This window comes from Eleginops maclovinus, chromosome 6 (assembly GCF_036324505.1).
Source record: "Eleginops maclovinus isolate JMC-PN-2008 ecotype Puerto Natales chromosome 6, JC_Emac_rtc_rv5, whole genome shotgun sequence".
In the NCBI taxonomy this organism is placed as follows: Eukaryota; Metazoa; Chordata; class Actinopteri; order Perciformes; family Eleginopidae; genus Eleginops; species Eleginops maclovinus.
Genome location: NC_086354.1, coordinates 16,666,392 through 16,685,240, shown reverse-complemented (window position 1 = coordinate 16,685,240; position 18,849 = coordinate 16,666,392). Strand labels below are relative to the sequence as shown.

The 18,849-nt window shown below is 41.5% G+C and overlaps 1 protein-coding gene across 3 annotated transcripts in view; it reads right to left on the bottom strand.

Annotated features, from left to right (window-relative positions):
- The window catches only part of agap3 (ArfGAP with GTPase domain, ankyrin repeat and PH domain 3), a 109,349-nt gene that overhangs the window by 23,887 nt on the left and 66,613 nt on the right, over positions 1-18,849 (bottom strand). For all 3 annotated transcript variants that reach the window (XM_063885819.1, XM_063885820.1, XM_063885818.1), the window contains exons 10-13: positions 14,742-14,846; positions 12,812-12,983; positions 6,344-6,493; positions 480-635 (exon numbers count right to left, since the gene is read on the bottom strand). In XM_063885819.1, the coding sequence (XP_063741889.1) occupies positions 480-635; positions 6,344-6,493; positions 12,812-12,983; positions 14,742-14,846 (583 nt within the window). The remainder of the gene's footprint in view (positions 1-479; positions 636-6,343; positions 6,494-12,811; positions 12,984-14,741; positions 14,847-18,849) is intronic.

Sequence of the window (18,849 nt, the reverse complement as noted above, 5' to 3'; positions counted from 1 at the left end):
CTAGTGTGTTTGTTGATAGGCACAAACTATTTTGCAAAGAAAAATTAAAAAATCAAGTTGTGCTGCATTTGAAGTTTTGTTCAAATTTTAACTTCAAAAATCAGCAGAGGCATACAATGCACGTTTCCACCCATTACCATTATGCAACCCCTATGAGTTTGTTCTTTGAGATAATAAGAAGTGTCATATATATATATATATATATCCATAGCCTTTAAACTGTGCAGAGGTCCAACAAATGATGTGATTTAAACAGCACTGGTAAAACCTTAAAATAGGCGAACAAATTTAGAAAATATGATATAATTATAGCATTGTTATATTTGTAGTCTCTTCGGGAGATATTAATGTGCATTTGAACATTTAAATGGACATAAAACTAATGGTAGTTAAAAGTGTTTGGGGTAAGGCTCCTTTGTATCCCATAGATGATTTTTCGCTTTCGTTTTAGAAGTCTTTTAAAAACTCTATTTTCGTACCTTCGTTGCCTGCAGATAAGCCGTCGGGCTTTGTGATGCCCGTGCTCTTTTTCCGTCTGTGTTTCTTGCGGTTGGCATGTGGAGAAGGAGGGGGCTCAAGTTTTGGACTTGTGGCGCTGCCCACACTGGAGCTCGCAGGATCACTCGTTCCATTGGCTGTAGAAACACAGACAGGGGGAACAGCTATCATTATTTGTGTTCAATAAACAGGGTAGCTGGATTTTGTTTAAAGTTCACAAATAAACTAAACATTATAAGCCTGATTTAGGAGGGAGAAATGCAAAAGATTACGCTCAAACACTTTAAACTGCTATTAAAATGGATTTAAAGCACCGTCACAACACGACAGAAGGTTATATCTAACTTCAGAACTAAGGAAAACAATAAAAAGAAGAAAATAATATCAATATTTATTGCTATGAGGAACCATAATATATAGATAATGAACTGCAGAAGATGGATGAAGAGCATCCATTAGTGTCCAATTTAATCAAAAAGTCGTTGATGAAATATCAACTACAAATGGCTCCGGCAGCGTGCTGTAGCTTCATGTTGGTTGGGGTGAATATTTTTTGTGCCTAATGAGGAGTGGTGATTAGTCCACTATTAATTGCGTTCATTGCTCTTGCTGAAGTTGCAAGTCCAATATGTCGAAAGCAATATATGCCAGTGAAAAAAAAACAAAAAAAAACTCTTTGTGTGACATGGGCTAAAAAGTAAACACGGATTAAAATAAATACAAACTATTCTTTGAACACTAGATTGGCTGTTCAATTTAAATCGTTCAACAAAAAAAAAAAGATTATCTTGTGTGAATGCATGATTCATTTAGAAATGACAGCAATGAATACTGAATGACATGATGATGAGCTTTACCAAGAGCTTTATGCAAAGTAGAGTCTTCACACCCTAAATATGTGTCCTCAGCAGTGTGAGTTGCAAACGGCTCCAAAAGTTAACGGCATGGCTCCGGCTTTAGATAGAGTGAAGGACAGGTGAGGGGCTATCAGTGAACAAATGGTTACCTAAGTTAGCCGGCGGCAAAACTCTCTATATGACTGTCTGAGAGTGACAGGGGGCAAAGAGCCCGGCTTTGTTTCTTGTAAGTGATTTTATAAATGTGATATTAACCTGTGCTACCGTTGGGCAAAGGGAGAGGACGGATAGGACGGTCGGAGGGGGTTGTCAGCTTGCCATCTTTCTGATTTCCTGACATTTGACATCACTTTCCCTTCTTTCCCCCTCCGGATGCCATTATGAATCTAGGAGTGAGGGGGCCAGGGGCCTGGGGGAAGCAGGGAGGGAGGGCCGGTAGATGGGCCCCATATTGCTCTCCCCTTACCACCCTGTGTGGTGCTGGCAGCCTCCTCCATTGTCTCCCATCAAAAGCTCATTGTAGTGTAGCAAACTCCATTCATTTCCCGGTGCACCGTCCCAGCCCCAGGGGTGGAGTGCAGGAGGACAAGGGGCTCAGGGATTATTGCTGTTGTCGTTGCCAGTTGCACATGCTATAATGTGCAGCACTGTGCCATTAGCCAGTGTACAACATTAGGCCTAATTCGGTCATTACCTTTAGGGAGATGGGGCTGTCTTAGAGGAGTAAGATGGGCTCAGCGGGGGATTGAAGATGCTAACGTTGGGGGAGAGGGGAGCTCTCGGCCTGGGGACGCATTGTTGCGTGGGCAGAAAAATAAGAGGGAACACCTGAGACACACATTGTTGTGTCTGTAAACAACCCAGAGATTAATCTTAAAATGTACGTAAACAAACAACAATAAGTACGGGAAATCATAATTCAGATATAACTGCAGGTAGCTTTTTTGTGACCATATTTAAAAGTAGTATTAATATTTGGGCATACAAAGTTAGGTGCTAGTTTGAAAATAGCCTTATTGATCTGACTCCATCACATTAATAAACATAACATTGGTGCTTGTGCTGGACGGCAGGCATTAGGCTCTCTGGTGTTTTGAATGGCAGCACGCAGCCACACATGTAGCAGCTTCTAGTCGAGGCGTCTGTTTCAATTTCCCTGCTCTCTTACAACAGCCCCCCTGAGACGAGTCATTAGCTGGCTCAGACAGCTGGGGGCACAGGGGTCCTCCATGTGCACCCCCCCCACCCTCTGCTTCCTCCTCCCTCTCCATTGCAGCGTCTGTCCCGCCATCACAGCTCCGTATGGCGGGTGGAAGACTTGAGCTGCAACCTGCCTCCGTCGTGACAGCCAGCATTTGTTTAATGTCGCTTGAGGTTAAAGGGGAGGGCTGCCCCTCAGGGGCCCCAACCGTGTCATAAACACCTCTAATTATCAATTTCTGCCCCTAATGTTGTGGAAAATGACCCTGGCCCTGCTCATCCTGCACCTGAAACACATACGGGGCGATTCCCCTCCCTTTTGTCTGCACCAATCAGGCTTTAGGGAGTCTTTACCATGAAGGTATAGGAGCAGGGAATGGAAAACACATCACTGAGCAACAATATCAAAGCCCTGGAAACCTTTTCTATAAGCTAATGTCCCTTGCCTTTTAATGGCGTTCAGCTCTAAACTATGCACAGCTGATTATATCTTTTTAATGGAGAATTATGAAGCTACAAGTGGACTGATTCTACAAACATAAAATTCACTTTGGCGTTATTAGCCGGCTGTTAGTGTGTATGAGGGCCATCAGGACGGAGCTGGGTAATGAAGCACTCCGGGGATCAGGAGTCTCTTTCCCACTCAGCCAAGATCACCTGGGCAGCAGGAAAGGTTTGAGCCTAACCTGTGATTACAGTGCACTCCACTCCCACCGCCGAAGAGACGGGTTATACATGCTCCACCATGACGGCTATAGGTGAGACAAAGAGGGCCGCTAACAGCTCCTGCCTTTACTATTACCACTGAGAATGAAGGAGAATGAAAAAAGGGTGAGAGAGGGAGAGGAAGGCAGGGGGGTTAAAGAGGAAGGGGGGGGGGGGGTTGTTTCATTGTTATTCAAGAGGCTCCGTGTGAGGAGCTGTATGATTCCACCAGGCCCCTTGACATGGCAGCCCTGCCTGTCCTCAATCAAAGCCAACGGCTGCAATTAATGGCAAAAATTAGAAACAATCACCGCCTCCCCCTTATTATCCTCAATTAGAGCGTACTAATCAAGGCCTGATCGCGCTCTGCTGCTCTCTCCAAACTAAATGTCAAACTTCATTACGGCCTAGCGTAGAAATCAAACGCCCCGCATGCTATCACCCTCGCATCGGGAGGCCAAGGTGTAAAACACAGTGCCACAGGAGAAGGCTATCTGTGCATTAACTTCCTGGGTCCAGATATGCAAACTTACATATAAATTAACACATAGCAGACTGGTAGCATTGAGGTCCTGGAGGACAGAAGCAAAGGCTTTTAATGGAGGGGGAGGGTGGGCAATATGGATAAAGATAATATTGTAATAACTAAAATAATTATCTAAATGTATTGGTATTTAACAAAATGCATTGGTTAAAACTTTTTAAAAGAGCTTTCTCAATAATGCAACAAACACATATTTTCATTATGAATTCTACTGAATATTTTCTAACAAAATGTGAGAAAATATATATATTTTTAAATGAGTTCCAAATACATTTCCAGTAAATTATGAATATCAATCATCCAAATTGTTGCAGATTCCTTTTATGTTGATCAATCTTACTATTAATTGACTAATGGCATCAGGTCAACCCACTAAGTACATTTTTCTGCTATTATTTTAACGTATTATAATTTAAGAAATGACTTAATCCTCAGAGCCTTTCACTTGTTTTCTATTATTGACCTTAAGAACTGTGAACCAATATATGTGATGGTTAATATTGAATTAATTATTGAACCATTACTCATTGAGAGCTATGATCCACAGTAATCTTTGCCTTTGGGAAAGTGACATTACTCACACTTTGACCATGACTTAAGTCATTGTCATCAGCGAGCCCATCACGACTCTTTGAGCCTCTTGCATTTAATTCAGGCTCGGAGATTGAGGTGTATGAAGGGGAGCAGGATCTAAACAAGCATCCGGTGCGTTAAGAATGGGTGTCTTTATGAATGCAAGCAATAGAAAAATTGGGCCGGGATTTAATCAAAATTCTGCGCTCAATATTCAAGAGACGTTACTACCTTGGCTTCTGCCTTTGCTCAATAGGTTTACAAATGAGGACATTCTTTAAATAATATGGAAATGGTTACCTGGCTAAGACGCATTCATCCTCCAGTGAATCATCAATCTGCTGTTTTTGCATCTCAGAATCACATTTTATGTTAACCTGCAACCTTCACCAAGGATAATGGAGTGATTGGGCTAGGTTCAAGTCAATTCAGATGGCAAAACATGAGCACCCTGCACCGTGGAACACCCTCTATTGATTATTGAAGGCACATTAGGATGAGAGATAAGAGGGTTGTGTTTCAATCAAGTTCATGTTTTCTGATAGTCCAGTCACACCACAGACTTAATCTGCTGCTGCGAGTCAGACTCTTAAACTGTAAGAAGACATAAAAACAAGAAATTCAGGGAAAGTTTTGATGTTGCCTTTAGTGTACATTAAACCGTCTGCACAGTTACGCACTGATTACTGAGACACTCCTTCCCAGGGACGAGCAACATATCTATCATTTGACGCAATGTTTCTACTATTATTTTCAGCTCATTTGCCTCATTCAAGCTCATTTGTGGTTACCTTAAGAGTAGCATGAAAATAATTAGAGAAAAGAGAATAAAGGAGCGAAGTGTGGATCTGATTTAGCTGCACACTGGATGCTGGTTAATGAGCTATGTTAATATTGAGGAGTTTTTTTCAGTTTTCCAAACATAAATGGGAAATCCTAGGCCTCTATTTTCACAACACAACGTTTAGGAACTCCTATTCATCCTCGGCAGACCTGCCACAAACGCGCACAAACAAGTATGAAGCTCTTTGTCCTATAGACAAATTGAAATAGACGCAAACACGCTCTGTGGAAGAACAAAATCACATACCAACTGCTACACACACAAAGAAATCAGCGAGTACACACACATAGGCAACACACACTTGCGCTCATTTATTTGAGGACCCCACGAATCTAAGTAATTCTGCTTTGGGCATGCTGCTGATGGGAGACGGGGGTAGGGGGTGATGGAAGTGCCTGCGTCCGGGCAGAATTGATCGTTTCGCAGCTCCAAATGAGAGACAGGCTTGTCTGCCGAACCACGAGGGCAGTGCAGTTGGACTCCAGCAGCGCTCGTAAAGTGCGCTCTTTAAACTGCCGGGGCCCCTGGGAGCCCATGGGGAGGGGGGGAGCCGCCGCCGTGCTAATGAGAACTACCAGAGTGCAAACATGCATGGAAATGACTGTTATTCTGTTGATGTGCATTTAAGTGCTTTTTTACTGCCAACCACAAAGAGAGGGAAATAACTGGTGATGAATGGTACCCCCAAAAAGCATTCATTTTCCTCTTCAGAAGAAAAGAGAGGAAAACAGAAGAAGGGGGGGGGGGATAAGAGTAAGATGGAAGGTAAAGACAGGAAAGGGGGGAGTGTGTGTAGACATGCATGGTGAATATATTATCTTACTTCACTCAAGTACAGTGACGAAGTGCAATGTGACACAGAGGCAGCGAGAGGAGAGTTAACCTTCACTGTTCCTCTCATCTGAACACGGCGCTTCTATCAAAGAGCGGCAGCCAAAAAGGTCACAGCGATCACAGCCCTGATCACCTCATTATGAAAATGAGGCTTGATACACCTGTGTGTGAAGCCCGGGAAACGGCGTCTCCATCTAAATCAGCGTTTACTTCTCTCATCTATGTGAATGTGTAAATGACATTCATGGGGAGATTTTAGAAGTCATTTAGGGTATAGGAGGAACTTACGGGCTCCGCTGCTTGTACTGGTGTTGATGGCTTCATTCCACTGGTCGGCGCTGGACACAGAGAAGGAGCGTTGGTGCATGCCGTCTTTACTGCTGCCGAACAACGAGGCGCCGGTCTGCAGGGACGAACTACTGTTGGAGTGAGGAGCACCTGGAATAAAAGTGACAAGCACAAGAACATTTTTACTTATGAATCCGTTTGAATTCTAAACTGGCAGTATCTTTAAAAACCAAAAGTCTGTAAAGAAGTTGTACTGATGCAATTGAGTTTACAGTTTTCTAAAACTTTCTACAGTACTGTAATGCCGCTGCCATCATATTTGTGCACATCCCTCCGTTGAACGACCCCCCCCTCACACAGACACAAACCCCCTCTCCCTCCGCCTCTGCCTCTAATTAGCCCTTAATTAACAAGATACACTCTGAACGCTAATTATCTCGCCTCATCCCTCTGACTGCCACATCGATCTCCACTGGCGTCAGCAGGCGTTCTCTCCCCAACTTCCAATCAGGCGAGCCATGGACGCCTGGATCTCTTTACTAATTCATAGGCTAGGCTGCGCCATGTGGGGTCCTTCCCTCCTGTTCACGAGCAGTCGCTACGACACTTCCTAACTACTCTGAAAAACTCATCGATACACTTCCAGTCATGTGCGGGGAGTCAGATTAACGGCTTTAGATTAACAGTGCATCAAATTGAATAGAACTGTCGTGCCGTCTTTTTCCAAAATTGTGTGATTTTAATTTCCAAATTACATTTTAACACAACGGAATTATAATAATGTGACACTAGTAAGGAAATGTTCTGTATACAGTATGTGGAAAGGTTCTGTATTGTTAAAATGTAGTCATCGAAAAGTTAATATTCACTACACTTTAACCATTCAATTTGGCATATTAACTACAGGCTGCGTAACTACATTATAAACCAATGTAATTTAAAGAGACTTTCAGAGTCTTTGTTTGGAAAACAAGCCATATTATCGTACAGGTATCACACATCAAGGCCTTTCATTCAATAATTACAAGAGAATAGCAGTTTCTGATTGAGGTGACAATAACAGAAAATATAGTGTGGGTCGCGTGTAAAGTAAACTAAGCGGCACGGGTGCTTGTTAGGATAATATGTCCTACTCATTATCTAGAGTAATAAGTGTATCAAATTCACATAATCATGTCTAATTAGTATCAGTAATTATCTTGTTGGGCCCAGGAATATTAATCTTCGGGTCCCAGAGGGGAGGGAGCACAATCGCAGCGAGAATGAGAGAGAGAGCGAGGGAATCATGCTGAGGAGCACCGACTAAATTAGCATGCTGAAATCAGAGCAGAGGAGGAGGGGAGCAAGAGGGGGAGAGAAGGAGGAAGGGAGGGGGAGTCAGAGCCTAGGATTAAGGGCATTGGAAAGAAAATGTGAAACTTTGTCTTTTTAAAGTGACGAATGAATGATATATAAATGAGCTTGTGACTTCTAGAAAAAGGTTTCTTTTATCACTACTGTCTTAAAGAAATTCACATCTCATATTATGATCCTTTAAAAATGCAGTTTTGACTCCATATTGCAAAGATAAATGTTTAATCACCTCATTGTTTAGAGATCATTTCTAGTCTTCCACTATAAAAAGATACACATTTCTTTCTTTGCAAAGATTGAAGTTTGACTCCTTGACGCGTTTAAGAAGAGAACAAAAAAAGAGTTAGATAACTACAAGGCAAGTTACATTGATATTTAAAAATTCAACAATCACGTCTAATTGTCAAATTGGATGCTAATGATTAATGAATTAAACATGGCTGTATCCATTAGTCCCCAGAGACCACTCCTGCATAAAGGGGAGGATAATGTAATTACAGTGGAGAAATAATCAGCTTGTGGCATTAAAAGAGCAGTGTACTGCTCCCGCTCCAGCCAGGCCTCCACGCTCACAGCTCCAGCACTGTGTGGACTGACAGGAGGAACCTGACCACGGACAATTAGATTTAAGATTTAACGCTGAATGTTCCCAACTTTAGCGATCATGTAAGTGATGAATTCCAAAAATTGTTAAGAATAAAGTGAAGAAGTCATTGTTGACATTATAGTGATGCTTCATAAAGGCCTACAAAACAGAAACATTATTTGATCATTTTCTGAAATGTGCAGAACATACAAAAGGTTATTATTGTCTCGTTGATAAATGCATCATCGTTATTTTTTCAGTTAGAATTCAACCACAATCAATACTGAAACTGCATGACGGTGGCACAACTTAGTAACATTTACACACCGTCTGTGCTTAAGTATAACATAATTAAAGTTAGGTTGTTTCCATTAACTGCTCCCCATAATTAACTACACTTTGAGACTTCTTGCCCATACATTTACTTGACAGCTTTAATTATAAGTGATTCAGGAAATTAATATTTTGTATAAAAGAATAAAGTTTTTGTATGTAAAATGTTGCTTTTATAAATACGTTTTTTCCATCAAACAACAAGCAGAAGAAAGCAATGAAAATGATCTCCACCTTTTTTCACGATTACGCATCAGTAATAATAACAAAAAAAATGGAATCTTTAAAACTATAACACTGACTATACTAAGCCATGTTGTTGCATATGAAGTACTCGGGATTATTCTACCTAGTTTACATTTTTAATGACTTGATTTTTAATAGAGTTCTCCTCTTCTTCCTAAAAAAATCTTAACTCTTCGTCCACCACCGGATCGATTGTGGTTGAAAACCTCATAAGCAAAGACTAAAGCCCCTTTTACAACTGAATTTAAATAGCAATATTCATATTAAGGATGTTGCTTTACAGGGAGAGAAAACGCTTATGAATAAATGAAAACTTAAAATAAAAGGAAGCCCCATTACGGAAATATCTTCCTGACTGTTTTGTAAAGTGTATAAAGATATAACAAAAGCCATACAGTGTGTTCTGCAGGCTATGCAGGGCTGGGGTGTTAAGTGGAGGCGATGGATTAGCGGGGAGCAGCGCTGCCTGGCTCCTCATTTCTCTTTAGGCCGGGCCGTCAGTGGGTTGATGAGCCGTGACGAGGCCTGACCCCTCCGTGGAGTTGTTGCCATTACGTACAAGTAGTGGGATAATGAAGCATTCATGCTAATGTGGGCCAGGCAGCACATCATCTGCTGGCTGTATGTAATCCACCACCATCATCCTGACCACCGCCTAGATCCCCCCCTCCCATCCCCAGATACCGCTGCTGCTGCTGCCTGTCCCCACGCAAAACGCTCAGACATTATACTCTGCATGTTAGTGCTCTGTATACTAGGGCTATCAAGATATCAGATTTTCACTACACAATGCCAAAGTGATTGCCATAACAACATCATTGCCATATATGTAAACTGTTTGATAATTTCCCCTCACATTCATCTTTAACTTTGTTCATTGAGTGGTTTGTCTCTCTTCTGGCTGTGTGCGGGACAGGGATGGTAGACAAAGTGAGAAAGGAAATAAATGGAAACTGTGCTGAAATATATACACAATATTATATTACTATGTGCAATGTATGCAATATTGAAAGAGAATAAGGATGTTCTTTGTTCTATTTCACAGTTATTTTACTGAATGCATTAAACCAGCTTTAAGATCTTTACTTTAAACCTTTTGTACTTTCAAAACCAATTTTCTTTACTTGTTACAAATCCAGCGTGCAACTGCTGAGAGGTGATGTCCTTTCCTCCTAACTAGGTAAGTCAAAAAAACAACAACATTTAGGACAACGTCAACATTTCTGCAGACAAAACTGATTTTGATACAAAGTATTAGTCAATTCCAATGTGAGGAGAAACCCCCTAAACTGAAATTATAAAATGGTCAGTTAAATGTGTAGGAAACATCCAGCTTCGGTGAGTTGCAGTACACATTCAAACATGACTTAGCTTGCACAAGTAGTCATTAATACTGTCAACACCCCGCCAGTTTTTAAATCAGCTTTAAAAAAGGGACACATTTGGACATTATGGGTGGTGAAATACTTTAGCTGATGTTATATACACTACAGGGGATATATAAGACACAAAAGTTTGAGAGTCACTACTTCCTTACCTAAAAGAGGCCAGATTATACTGGAGTTGGAAAAATAAGTATTATGTTAGCATTGCTGGGCAGTGAATATGTGGTTACTGATTCTACTGGGCTATTAGAGCTCGAGATAAATTGTGGAACAAGGTGAAGCGGGAATGATCTAAACACTTTCCAGAAACCTCCACCTCTTCCACACGCATCTCTCTCTCCCACAGGACTGATTCAAAGTGACTGGGTCCATTAATACTTTGATGCAATGTATCTGTCGCCGGTGACACGACAGGATGCGTGTTAACAGGGAGGATCATATTTAAAATGGTTCCGCTCAGCACCCAGCAAAGGAATTAAACCTGGCCGCTTGGCAAACTAGCGGGCGCATGCGTCCTCTCATTTACTCTCTGTCTTCTCAGCCTCTCCTCTTCATCTTCCTATCTCCCCCATCCACTCCGCCCCTCCTTCGCTCCGTCGCTATCCCTCTTCTCCCAGTGATTATAAAGGTCTTTAGATCTAAGGAATGAATGAATTACCAAAGGCACAGACAAGGCTTGTGATTTGGACGCCGCGAATGAAAAATTACCCCTTTGTTCCCTTCATCAATTGCACGTCTAATGAAATCAAAATCCCGATCGCATAATCAGAAGAGGGTCCTCCACCCAGAGAGAGACCTGATGTGATTTGTAACCTTTCTTTTCCTAAGTGGAGATTAAGGCAAATCTCCCACACATTGTTCCCTGATGCACAAATAGATGGCAAGTGACGATCCAGGGGATTTGTCATTGAGGAGTCTTTTACAGGAAACGAACAACAAAGAAAACAGAACAAACTGTTTCCCGAAATCCTGGTATGGCCTGTTTTTTAAGGCCCTTTGTCTGCCACAATGACTCCCCTCAAGGTGAACAGATCCGCCGTCCTCTGCTCTGTAAACTCCTACATCTTCCTGCATTTGATTGATTAATATGTACAGCAGTGGCAGCTCGTTGGCCAGGTTTAACTGTAACCTGCCTGGACAGTGCTAATGGTCCCCGCTGACCTGCTTTGGCACTGGACCCACTCACAGCCTATTAGCTTTAGCCCGAGTGATGGAAACACAGTGCCCCGTTTCACAGCCGATGAACGACCCCGCCTCCCTCGAGGGATCACTTTGCTAATTAGTATTAATTACTCTTGATCCAAACCCCTAAATCCAAATCACTGCCTTCCCCTCTATAAGTGTGCCAGACTCTATGCAGCCTCCAGTGGCATCGCTCGCTGGGAGAAGATAACTATTTTTAAACTTAAAAAGTGGAGACACTGGCACAAAATTCTCAGGACTAAACTGTTTTAATTGCGTTGACCACCCACTATCATAGAGGGTGAAAAGTAACTAGGTCAGTGTCAGGGTGGCATGAAAGTCCAAAACAAACATAGCTTATTTTTTTGAGACATTTCCTTTAACATGAGGACATTATGTCTAGACTCAATCTTCAATTCCCTGTTAAGTCATTTAGAGAATTAAAAGATTTCTCATAGATGCTCATTAAGTAAATCATTGTGTATATTACGAAGCAGCTAATTTGCATTTGAGTGAAACATACATAAAGTAGATAATTAACCTGTGGGGACTAATTTTTATGATGAATCACAAACTGAGGACATTCAAAATTACTAGAGAAATTAAAGACTCATTGAGTAACCATTGCATGATTTACTTATGATTTGCTTTGTGTATTGCGTGGTATATACATATTTGAATAAAATGTGAATTTGAATGTCTGTCCATACCATAACTACAAGTGAATTATGTGGGTTTTAACATTTCTTTAAAAGAAGTTGTGTTCATAATAGTGAAAACACACGGCCATAAAAAAAAAATACAATCCATGATATTCTAAATTAGGCTCACACATTTTATTCAATGTTTTTGATTAGAATGGTAACACATTTAACCGGTTTTACACATGTGTGCTCCTATCTCTTGTTCCTATACTTTTAAAATGTAAACCTTTGTTCCGTTGTATGTTTTCATGAGCCTGATGAAGCACTAACTGTAGGAAAAGGTGGTAAGAAGATCTTTGATAATTGACGTCATACGGACAGCTAGCAAACAAAAAGCAGGTTTTCGCTGAATGTGACAAATAGTGTGTTTGATAGGTCTTTGAGAGGATAGTTTGTTTATGGTGCTAAACTTCAGATGATTATGTTTCAACTTCCAATACCGAAAATTAAAAAGGTAGCACATAATGATCTTCAAGACATACTCAACTTATCTCAATTTCACAAATGTATTGTGGCCAATACAGACTCCTGCTTTAGAGCCGTATAGATATATACGGTTCATTTTCCAGAGGAATCACTCAATGATTCTACTTTAATATGTATCTTAAATATGAAAAATGCCCACAGTAACTTGTATCACTCCGGCCTGTAGCCTTATAATCAGGACAGGACATGGTACCTGTGTTTCCGATGCCCAGCTGCAGGGTGCTGCGGTCCTTGGTCAGCCCGTTGGTTTTGGGACTAGCAGTTGGAGCGACGGTTGCCACGGCTCTGGGCGGTCGCTTCCCGGGAACCTTAACCGTTGTCCTCAGCAAGTCTATCTCCTTCCCATGCACGTTCTGCATGTAGTCCTATAGAAAATGAAAAAAAGAACATGACAGTTATTATGAATGGACTGTGATCTCGTCAAGTAGGAGTTCAAATATTTTCATACAATTCCCTTAATTCAGGTAACTGATTATACACAGCAGACCAACAAGAATCGGGAATTATGGAAGAAAAACAGATTAAAAGACTATTCAATTTCCATCCCCATTAGTCACAACCCATCTTAGACCTTCCACTAAACGTGTGAGAGTGTGGAGAAATGATTGTAAAGCCATTATACATCACCTGTGCCCACGCTATCTCTCCAGATAGCGAGATGATAGGCTTAATGAATGCAAACAGTCTCATTCACTTTCAATTTGGGCATCTGATTTGGTTTAAAGCGACTACTGCCCAAATGTGGGAAGCCAAGGTGAAAATCATTGGGCTCAGCAGAAAAAGACCCAAATAAAAGGCGGGCTCGGCCTTTGCCGTCCCCCCACCGGCTCCTCTGCTTTATTACCGTGTCATAAAGCACTCATTTCTTTCCCAAGCCTCCTCGCTAATTACCCAGTGAGCGCTCTCATTTCATTTTATTGCTGGAATTAACAGCCAGATCGAAGCGTGCAAAGCTATTAAGATGTGTGATTAAGCCACATTCAATTAGTTTCTACAAACAATTTAATTGATGTAGCAGATAGAATTAACAGAAGGTGATTGTGTGGATGGCTTGGCTGACTGCAAAATTAAAGGTTCCCCTCTTCCACTCTCAGTCTGCCTCCCTCCCGCTTTCCTTCTCCCTCTCTCCTTTCCTCAATCTCTCTTCCCCTTTCTTACTCCGTCTCTGCTCCACTGCTCAAAATGAACTCGAGCTGTTACGGCACTAATGTAACTGTCTCCCTTATCTCACCTCCCTCTGTAAGCCAACAGATTCATAGATTCATAGATTGCCCTGATGACCTGTAATAGCGGTAATGATCAAGAGATAGCCTGCTCAGTCAATTACATACATCACTGTAGCACTGCTCCTCTCTACTAATAACTGCTTGTAAATTAAACCGCTAACACACTGTCAGTGCAACAAGGCCACACACAAGGTTCGTGTCTAACTGTTGGGCTTGTGTTCAAAGTTTGAGCAGTCTCATTAGACACAAGAGGATGCAGGCATCTCTCATCTTACCTCGCCAAATTATCTCCTAACATCTTAAAACACAAGGCTGGAAGAATCAGAGAGTGATGGCAGGAAATGAAGGTGTTTCGGGGGAATAAAAAAGACGAGCATTTCTGGAGTGTGGCACCCGGGATCTGATCTGTCTGCTGCCAGCCAGCCGAGTGTTTAAGAGGTATTAGCGGCCCAGCAGGATTCTGACAAAGATGGATGTGGGAGGCTGGTCAGGCTCTGCTGCCATGTGGCGAGAACCATTATAAATACAAGCCAGCGTGGAGTCTAGGCGCGGCGGGCACACACACCCATGTCTCCATTAGACGGCACCGGGGAAGGGCATCCCAGTGGGGGTCAGAGATGACCACTAGGACACACTCTTTCTTAATACTACGCTTAGAGTCAATGGGTTAGCTCTTACATTATTCTCATGAGCCTATATGCTTGTAATCCCGCTCACTACGGCAGCGGTTGTAAATGTAATCCCATCAAGAGAATCGTGCTCAGCAGCGGTTGAAAAAGTCCCACATTAAAACCTCCAGCGGCATCCTCGAGTACAAACAGTAGTGTTACAAACACATAAAGCCGATTGGAAAAAGAAATGGGAAGGGGAAGAAGAGAAGGGGGGGTTCAGACTCACATGTAAACTGGGGTGGTAAGTAAGGACGCCATTATCACACAGTGTGACATATTTCTTTTTCCACTCCTTGTTGAGGGATTTGCCACTTCGCTTCAGAAGGATTCCCTGTAAGAGAGAAGGCATCACGGTGAGCATATGCTCTTCACAGAGCAGCATGGTGGATAATATGAGCCATTACGGATGTTAAATACAATAAAACAGCATTATTATTGTTATTTCAGATTCGTTATGGCAGATCTCTTTGTGGCAAGTCATAAAGCAAACAAACATTATGTAACAGTGTGGCAGTGATTATACATTTAAAACAACATGAAAACATCATAGTTCTATGTAATTAAATCCCTTAAACTTTCATTCTTCATTATAATTTGCTGGCTGACAGGTTTAATGATATGTTAGTTTTTCTATTGTGATTATTCGACCTGCAAAGTTGGCCAAGTTCCTCTGGCACTGAGGCCTTTCAGAGAGAGACAATCCAATTTGCCAGACCTCCTCCCTGCATTCATACACATAACATGCTGAACTCTGGAAGACCTCTCAATCCGGGGATTAGGGAGTGTGATCTCCCCTCTTCAAAGCCCACTCAGCTCTTATTCTATTCTACTTTATCTTCTGGCGCCTTTTAGGGCATCAGATGGTTTCCTTATCTGCTGAGTAAATCCAATGGTAAACAATGCAGTTCCTCTGCTGGAGGTGGCCAAACGCTGCTGAGTGCAGGGGCCAGGAGGCTCTCTGGGGTTAAATAGTGAGGAGGGGCACGCTTAATTAGGGGATTAAGCCGGGGCAATGTTTGTGCTTTTACAGCCAGGGCCTGTGTGTGTGTATGTGAGCTAAAGAGGGGGGGTTAGAGGGGGTTGTATTTTGCTAGCCAGGCCCATCCTGCAGGCTTTAATCCTTATTAACACATCAGGAAGAGCTGACCCTCGGTGACCTGGGCACCAGGCTGTTTGCTGACAATCATCCTAATCCCAAACCTGATTCATCTGAGGGGGGGGCGAGTGATGACTGATGGCTACATGTTGGGAGAGTTTGTTCTTCTTAATATCTTATGAATAAATTGACCTGCTTAGAGATTCTTACTGGAGATAAAATCTTGCTCCACCAAATCGGCTCTTGGGTGTAAGACAATATTACAACATTTTCTGATGTTTTGTTCTCTTAAAATCTTACCATAGGTAAAAATTAATAATGTTTTAGACTAAGACCACCGAAAAAAAAACCATCAGCATTGCACAACAGTTGTCTGTGTGTTGCTGACACTTCCAATCCAACAGAATAATTAGTAATACATCTTGTTTTGCATGGGAATAAAACTAAAAGTCATAACATTATTCTGTTCACTTATGGTTTAAAAAGCAAACAGAGGTGCTATTTTATGTTCCAGAAAGCCTCGAATCTGAAGATTATTCAGAATGAGATTTTGTGTCCCCCAATCGATAACCTGCTGACTGCCCAGACTTCTAAATGTAATCAATAAAATAACTGTAAACACTTTTTAAACGACGCTCTAATCATACAAAGTAAATGATCCAGTCACAGGGCCTCTGGCGACTCTATAATACATGTTTTACAAGCAAATATGTTGCTCATCTGGTGGCCTTACTGAAGCATTCATAAATCTATACATGCAATCAGTGCAGCGCTACATATATTTATCAGAGTTGTGCAGCAGATCAATAAAGACGCTAAGAAAATAATGTGAAAATCTTCACATGTGCAGACTAATTTCACTGTTGTTTTAATGTGAACAGCTGCTGTGACACATCTCTCAGAAAGCCACTCTCAGTTGCCGGAAGACAAATGATTTGATATAATTTGTCATAATTGTTTAATTGTCTGCCACATTTGGATTGAGCCGTGTGCTCTTTATGCGGTGGTTTGGCATCAAATTGCAACATGTTTTGGAGCCCTGTGCATTCGTACGACACACACACAAAGAGATGTGTGTGTTCAGCCTGTGCGACATAAGGAAACAGGCCGATCATCAGACGTGTCTCTGTGGCCACACAATTGTCATATCTCCACAGAGGAGATAGTGTCTTTCCCGTCTTTTGTCAGACGACCAGGAGAAAAGCTGCATCCTGCCACTGTGGCTGACTGATAGGACGGCCTTTTGTGACAGGGAAAAGTGTGGGTGTGTGTGTGTGTGTGTGTGTGAGGTGGGTTTGGGGGGGGTCGGTGATGGGGCAAGAATGCACTCACTGCTGTTGGCGGCTCCTCAGCAGTGAGTGCATTGTTATCCTCACTCACTATTTTTATAGATAGGAGAGGGGGGGGGATAGGAGCAGAGGGAAGAGATGGGGGGGGGTGTAATTTGGCCCGATGTGGTGAGGGGGAGGGGGGGTGCAGTGGTAATTAAGCCCGCATTGACACTTTGATCTCCTTGATTGTGCATTTGACTGGCCTGGAGATCAGCAAGTCACACAGCTAACCCCCTCCCTCTCCCTCCACATCTGTATAGCCAAAAATCCTTTGTAGATAAATAGGGGGATGGCTCTTGTCAAAAGTTGCCATGATACTCTGAGAAACTGGCCCCAGACTTTAAAGAGAAGCCCCCCCTTCTCGTAATATACTGGAGAAGAATGGGAGAGTTTACAGTAAAGATCGCTCAGAGGGGATTCTTTCTTGGGTGTGAAAACCAAACTCTGCTCACCAGCCCTCATCAGATTTCCCAGCTTCTGCATGGAATTACACTTATCTACATTAAACCCAAGAGCTTTACTGAGATAACATGTAAATTAAATGTCTTCAGAATGGCCACTATAAGGTTTTAAATGTCTATGTAGTTTTTTGGGGGTCAATTTTCACTGCTGCTCGTTCTCAGTCGATAAATCGAACTAATCAACAAACCTTAAAATTGACTAAAACATGTGATAGTTAGTCGAATGAGAATCTCTCTAGTTTATTTCTTCTTCTGAATGTTTAGCCATTGTTATTTGTTCACAAATAAAACCACAATTGTATCATCTCCTGTGTTAATAAATATGACTGTGATGTAATCCTACATTTTGTAAAACATTTTATAACATTGTGTAACATTTGTATTACAAGGACATCTACGATCTGTGGCAGACAGGTGGACGATAGATATCCTATCTGTTAAACTGGTTTCTCCACAGCATTATTTTCTGATTGAGTGAGGGGGCTTGGAAGTGTCACCCTGCCATTATTTTTACCGATGGACCAAAGCCTTGGCAATTTTCATCCAAAGGGAATGAGAAGGTCTGGCTCAACATTTTCAAAAAAAAGGACATTATCTTGTATCATTTGCAGGTAAAGAGGATAATATAATGATGCTGACCCATTTTCAAAAGCCCTCATATAATCATAAGTGATTACTAATCAATGTGTCAATTACTTCTCCTTCGGTTTTAGACGGACCTTTAGAAAATGATCCTCACTCAGATGTATAATTTACTGTTCAGTACTACACAGCGGGTCCTTTTAAAACACGCATGATTACATAAAAAAGGAAAAATCATAAAAAAAATGTGCTTAAAAATACCTGTAATAATCTTTTTATGATAGGAAAGAAAGAGGAATGGCAGTAGGTGATCTTTAGTTTTTAATGTATCACAGCGTTACTTGTTATGAAAGTACCTCAAAAAGCGAATAGTCAGAAAGGAACACTAAAGGAAATTGTGTCTCCTGGGGTATCTAATCAAATGTTCAGCTAATCCGAGCTGTCAAAGTCGATTATATGGATATGCATGAATGAACTGTTAAGCAAAAATACTACCCACGCACAATTATGAGCAATAAAAACAATTACATTTCCAGTGGGAACAAATGTTTTTCTATGAAACGGTGCATCCACGATTTGAATCTAAGATTATTACCAAAACTGATCACAGGATTGGAATAATATCTCCCTAACTGAGTGACAAGTTTTTTTTTAAACATGGATGCCTATCAGTTTTTACATTTTTTAAACATTTTTAAAGGTTCGCTGAGGCTCTGATATTCCGTTACAAAACATTTTTGTAGACATAGAATAATGGGAAAAAAAAGATCTTAATTTTCAGTTATGGTCATTTGAGAAACACAGGAGATGTTAATTTTCAATTTCATAATTTTCCCGCAATTTATGGCTTCCGAAATACATTCA